Source organism: Pseudophryne corroboree, chromosome 4 (assembly GCF_028390025.1).
Source record: "Pseudophryne corroboree isolate aPseCor3 chromosome 4, aPseCor3.hap2, whole genome shotgun sequence".
In the NCBI taxonomy this organism is placed as follows: Eukaryota; Metazoa; Chordata; class Amphibia; order Anura; family Myobatrachidae; genus Pseudophryne; species Pseudophryne corroboree.
The window spans coordinates 842,069,530-842,075,967 of NC_086447.1; the positions used below are offsets into that span (position 1 = coordinate 842,069,530).

At 43.9% G+C, this 6,438-nt stretch overlaps 1 protein-coding gene across 3 annotated transcripts in view; it reads left to right on the forward strand.

Moving 5' to 3' along the window:
• Positions 1 to 6,233, forward strand: part of FERMT1 (FERM domain containing kindlin 1) — an 80,412-nt gene extending 74,179 nt beyond the window's left edge. For all 3 annotated transcript variants that reach the window (XM_063918589.1, XM_063918588.1, XM_063918590.1), the window contains 4 exons: positions 3,844 to 4,065; positions 4,652 to 4,776; positions 5,198 to 5,339; positions 5,748 to 6,233. In XM_063918589.1, the coding sequence (XP_063774659.1) occupies positions 3,844 to 4,065; positions 4,652 to 4,776; positions 5,198 to 5,339; positions 5,748 to 5,921 (663 nt within the window). In that variant the 3' untranslated portion in view covers positions 5,922 to 6,233. The remainder of the gene's footprint in view (positions 1 to 3,843; positions 4,066 to 4,651; positions 4,777 to 5,197; positions 5,340 to 5,747) is intronic.
• Positions 6,234 to 6,438: the final 205 nt, after the last annotated feature.

Consider the following 6,438-nt stretch of genomic DNA (forward strand, 5'->3'; position numbering starts at 1 on the left):
CTTCTTATGGAAGAAAACCGAAAGAGCCGAGACCTGCACCTTCAGTGAACCCAGGCTTAAGCCTGCCGAGAAACCCGCCTGCAAAAAACTGAGAAGGCGGGCTAAGCGAAAAACTGAAGGAGCAAACTCTCGACGTTCACACCAGGCCACATAGGCCTTCCAAATACGGTAGTAGTGAGACGATGTGACTGACTTTCTAGCCCGAAGCATCGTTGGTATAACCAATACGAGGAATCCCCTTCTTTTTCAAGATGGCCTTCTCAACAGCCACGCCGTCAAACGTAGCCTGCGTAAGTCTGGATAAAGAAAAGGACCCTGTTGTAGAAGATCGTCCCGTAGTGGTAGGGACCAAGGCTCGGCCACTGACAACAGGTGTAGGGTGGAGTACCAAGCCCAGTGTGGCCAATCTGGAGCCACCATGAGGACCAGAGCATTCTCTCTCTTGATGCGTTGCAGAACCCGAGGCAACAGCGGGAAAGGAGGTGGAGATAGTGTCACCCGTTGATGAAGGAACAGATGAGATCCTGACCACTGATATAGAAGACACAGCTGAAACGGTCGAGAGTGGAAGCGACCGTACGGAAGAGCTTCGAACGTCGCTACCATCTTTCCCAGAAGACGAATGCACAGATACACTGATACCCAACGATGTCGAAGTACCGACCTTACCAGCTTCTGCAGAGACAGGATCTTGTCCTGAGGAAGGAAAACCCTCTGACGGACTGTGTCGAGAATCATCCCTAAAAACAGCAACCATTGTGAGGGGCATAAGTGAGACTTCTGGAAATTCAGGATCCACCCGTACCGAATCAGAAGGTCCTGCGTTATCCGGATATTCTGAAGTAACAGGTCTGCCGGGCGCGCCTTTATGAGCAGATCGTCCAGATAGGGAACAATCGTCACACCCTGCTTTCGAAGGAGGGCCATCATGACCGCCATGACCTTTGTGAATACTCTGGGAGCAGAAGAGAGACCGAACGGAAGGGCCTGGAACTGGAAATGAGCGTCCTGAATCGCGAACTGGAGAAAGGCCTGATGAGGAGGCCAAATGGCAAGAAAGAGAAAAAAAAAATTCTTCAGAGAAGACTCAAGCGTGACCAGCTCCCTCTGGGCACAAAACAAAGACTGGCTTAGAGGGGGGACATAGTAGGGGAGGAGCTAGCCACGGTGTTTGAGTTTTAAAGTGCCAGCTCCCAGTTACTGCCTACTATTTCCCCATTGTAACTGCGCTCCTGTGTCCCCTAGTGGATGAAGGAGAAAATAATTTTGGCTTATAACTTGGCCATCCGTGCTGTATAGGACATATTATTGAATACCTTGCCTGTAAGAAACGTTAAAAAAAAATGTAGAAGGAGGGTGAAGATACATTAGGGGGAGGTGGGACAATAGACCTATGGTCATTATGGGAAGCTGAGGATGGTGAGACTGTGCACTAATGGTGACAGTAGGGTAGGAGTATTGGGCAGCAGAGATGGGAAACGGGGAGCTGGAGAGATATAGTAGGATAGGGGGAGAAGAGGGGAAGTACTGAGGGGCAAGATGTGAGACCTTGCAGAATATATACAATCATGGAGCAAATTATATAGAATATAGGAAGGGCATGATCTGAGTTAGAGTGTTGAGAAAGGTGCATTACCTGAGTTAGAGTGTAGAGAGAGGTGCATGACCTAAGCTAGAGTGTAGAGAGAGGTGCATTACCTGAGTTAGAGTATAGAGGGGGCATGACCTGAGCTAGAGTGTAAAGAGGGGCGCATGGCCTGAGTTAGAGTGTGAGAGGGGGGCATGACCTAAGTTAGAGTGTAGACAGAGGTGCATGACCTGAGTTTGTGTATAGAGGGGGCATGACCTGAGATAGAGTGTAAAGAGAGGGGTATGACCCGAGTTAGAGAGTAGTGAGGAGGACATGACCTGAGCTAGAGTGTATAGAGGGGGCATGACCTGGGCTAGAGTGTAAAGAGGGGGGCATGACCTAAGTTAAAGTGTAAAGAGGGGGGCATGACCTGAGTTAGAATGTAATGAGGAGAACATGACCTGAGCTAGAGTGTATAGACGGGGCATGACCTGAGCTAGAGTGTAAAGAGGGGGGTATGACCTGAGTTAGAGTGTAGCGAGGGTGGCATGACCTAAATTAGAGTGTAAAGAGGGGGGCATGACCTGAGTTACAGTGTAGCAAGAGGGACATGACCTGAGCTAGAGTGTATAGAGGTGGCATGACCTGAGCTAGAGTGTAAAGAGGGGGGTATGACCTGAGTTAAAGTGTAGCGAGGGGGGCATGACCTAAGTTAGAGTGTAAAGAGGGGGGCATGACCTGAGTTACAGTGTAGAAAGGGGGACATGACCTAAGCTAGAGTGTATAGAGGGGGCATGACCTGAGCTAGAGTGTAGAGCGGGAGTCATTATCTGAGCTAGAGTGTAGAGAGAGGGGCATGACGTGCGTTAAAGTGTAGAGAAATGGCATGATTTATCCTATTATGCCATTTTATAGTCCTCCTGAACAATGTTCTGCAGGGTATAGTCAGAGCGACATGAGTATTCTCTGTACTATGAATAACAGTGTAAAGAGGTCAGTAAGGAAGCTCAGCCCCACTGTGGCAACAGGGCGTAGCTCACAGTGTCTGCTGTCAAGTTCTAATAGTGACAAGGTCCCAGATAGCAAGATGAGGGCTCTTCAGTGCCAATGTCACTTCCATCATTATTGAAAGAGCCCGAACTCCCTGCAATGTGCTGTCTGAGTACAGCCGCTGGGCCTGCACACTAAGGTACAGAGGTTGTATCCTGACACTAGACATGGGATGCTCCATTCCCTCCCTCTGATTGTCAAGAATCCAGATACCACTGAACAGAGCAAATGAAGCTCAATGTAATAAATAATAATAAAGTTGTGGAATACGTTATCAGGTACAGATGGCCCCTTAGGGGTTGGTAGGCTGAGCCAGGTGTTGCCCCCAATCCCTGAACCTGTTTGTCACAAGATGAAAAAGCAGTCGTCTTGAAGGCAAGACGTTTATTGCTCAAAAAGTATTTGACAATATCCTTCCTCTTTACAAGCATTGCTCAGAGGGTACAGCATACAAGATGTTTACAGCCAATATCCCTCTCTCACTCAGAAGAGATCTCTCTCTCAGAGCTCGCAGACCTTTATATATAGTCAGAAGACACAATAGCATTATGAAATCCTTCCCCATATACCTTTAGGATTCATATATCAATCAGACCAGCTATCTTACAAAACAAATATTTACAGATCACATTTCAAAAGAGTCAACCCAATTTCCTTCTTCCCTTCATACAGTATATCTGTAACAAAGTTACAGGAAATCATTGATTCCAAACCCACTTGACACTTTACATAGAGAACCAGAGGCGAAGCAGGAAACGCTATACCTACACAAATCGTTCAGGTATAATACATCTACCCCTCAGTTCCAGAGACATGTAGAATATGCTGTAACAGGAATTGGAACCTGGTCAAAACCTTGTAAAAAATAAATTTAGAGCACCATTTCCTAGGGTGTACTACGAGTGACCTGCTGTCGGGATCCCGACAGCAGGCCAATGCCGACAGCGGGGCGAGCGCAAAAGAGACCCTTGCAGACACGGTGGCGCGCGCCATGCTATTTATTTTCCCTTACAGGGGTGTTGTGGACACCCCAAGAGGGAGAATAGTTGTCGGTATACTGGCTGTAGGGATCAAGGCACTGGTATGCTGAGAGCCAGGACGCCGACAGCCGGTATATCAAGTGCCACCCCATTTCCTATACTATATATTCCACCTTCCGGACTATTTTACCTGTTTAGTGCTGGTACATGTTGTGCTAAATTCCTTTTACCTTCCAAAACCAGGAAAGCCAGTATGCCAAATGGATGGCTGCTTGTATACTGGCATCAAAAGGAAAGACAATGGCGGATAGCTCATATCGATCTGAAGTACAGAACATTCTCTCGTTTCTCCGGATGAAGAACAGAAATACTACAGCCCAAGTGCCTTCTGACATTGAAAATGTGGACATAAAGCCTGAGTGTTTGGTGTCCCCAAAGTACACAAAGAAATACAAAACAAAACAGGTATTTTGTGAACAATCATGCATAAATACATGTAGAATTTTATCTGTAACACGTTACCCCATTTTTTGGTGCTACTGTTCCCCAAGAAAATCTCAGAATATGACCTTTTTCTATCTAGTCTCCTTGGGGGAGATGTATAAAACTTTGGAGAGAGATAAAGTAATAACCAAATGGCTTCTAACTGTCATTTTTAAAACACAGCATGTAAAATGGCAGTTAGAAGCTGATTGGTTGGTATTTTATCTTTCTTTAAGAGTAGTGCGGATCTTAGAACTTACTTCTAGTAAGTGATGGCAACAGAACTCGGCATTTATACAGCTATTATTCACTATTCAGCTATTATACACAGTCGTTTATACACACTTGTTAGCATTGGTGGATCCAGAAGTGGGGCTGTAGTGCAGTCCAAAATTCAAACAGGGGAGCCACATTAACTGCCGCCCCAAACATCGCCGGCCGGGATTCACTACCAGTTGTTGTGGCTCCGCAGATTGAATTTTGGACTGCACTGCAGCTCCACATATGGAGCCGCCACAACTTGTTAGGGCCACTTTTGTCCTATATTAAAATATTTCTGTTGTCACAGTTGGCTTCCCGTATTCTGGAGGCACAGCAGAACATTTCCCAGATGCCCCTCGTTGAAGCCAAAATGAGGTTCATCCAGGCATGGCAATCGCTCCCAGAGTTTGGCTTGGCCTACTATATTGTAAGGTAAAATTCATATTTTTCATAGGTTTATCCTTTCTTCCTTGTTGATTTCTTCCTTTCAAGAGTAAACGGAGGACAATTGATTGGTGAGGATTCCACCTTTATGTCTTTTAAAATCATAACAAAATAAACCCTTGAATGACAAAATAAGTATTCGTTGGAGCTCATAAAATGAAGATAAAGTCTTACCTAAAGTGTGGTATTATCAGGATCCGCCAGGGTCCCCAAGGCCTCTTGTGGTCCAGCATTGGTCTCCTGCTAATTATTATGTTTAGAAGGTTTGGTTTACTCAGTCACTCAACATCTGTATTGGTGCAGTATGGCTAAAGGGAGAATAATTGGTATGAATCATAAAAAATCTGCACTAACTTCCCCTATACTTGATGGTAAATTGGTAATAGGAATGTTTTCATTATTTCCACAGATTTAAGGATATAAAGAAAGATGAACTACTTGGTGTATCCTACAACAGACTTATCAGGATAGATATGGCAACCGGGGACCCTGTTACAACCTGGAGGTACTCCAACATGAAACAGTGGAATGTGAACTGGGAAATACAGCAGGTATCTTCAGACTCCTTCTTCTAAGTGTCATTTAGAAACATTAATTTTGAATTACATTAAACTCTAGTTGTAAGATTAATGAGCTGATAAACCACCTTAAATGACCCAACATTTCATAATGTCTATGAACTGCAGTTAAGGGTCATTCCAGTTAGGGGTGAAATGCTGCTGTACATTGCCTTGCTGTATGGCTGAGCGCATAATTAGTACCCATTGCGGTACCTCCTACATTGCTGATATTCCTAACCACCTCTGGGGGAGGGGTGGCGGGCACTCAGGAATAACATCGTCAGCTTCACCTCTAATTGAATAAACCCCAAAGAGCATTTAAACATGTGGAGGAATAACTTATTTTGCACAAATGATTCTGTTCCATTCCTCTTACGTCTAACTTTGTTTGTCTCTTAGGTCGCCATTGAGTTTGACCCTAACATTTCCGTCGCCTTCATGTGTCAAAGTGCAAGCTGCAAAGTGGTTCATGAATATATTGGAGGGTATATCTTCCTCTCTACCCGATCAAAAGACCAGAATGAAACTTTGGATGAAGAACTTTTCCATAAACTAACTGGAGGCCAGGAATGAGTGCCTGAAGAATAATTTACTCTTATTTATACAGATATTTTATATATACAGCTTTCATCATAGGGGAAGCAATTCTTACATGCACATCGGACTTCCTGTGTGACAGACTTCTAAAGAGAACTACAAAGAGCACATTTATAACCTCTTCGGCTGGTAACATAACACCACGGCTTGTAGCCTGCTAGCCGCGGGTATACATAGAACTCCAATGTTATGGAGAGTTTTGTACGCGTTTCATGACTTTTTAATCATTTGGCAAAGACTTAACTTTCATTGAGACAATGAAATTCAATAAACTCAGATTTTATACTATTTGGACTATTTTTATTATTCTTTGTATTTTGCCTTAAGCAGTGATACTCTAAAATAAGTGTTAGATACTTTTTATATTAGACTGAATTTATTAAATATGTTGCATACAGCAAAGTATGCTGAAACTCAATTACAATATCAGAAATTTATAGTGAAGTTATTGATATAAGGAAAATAATCAAATGTATGTATAGATTCACTTTTT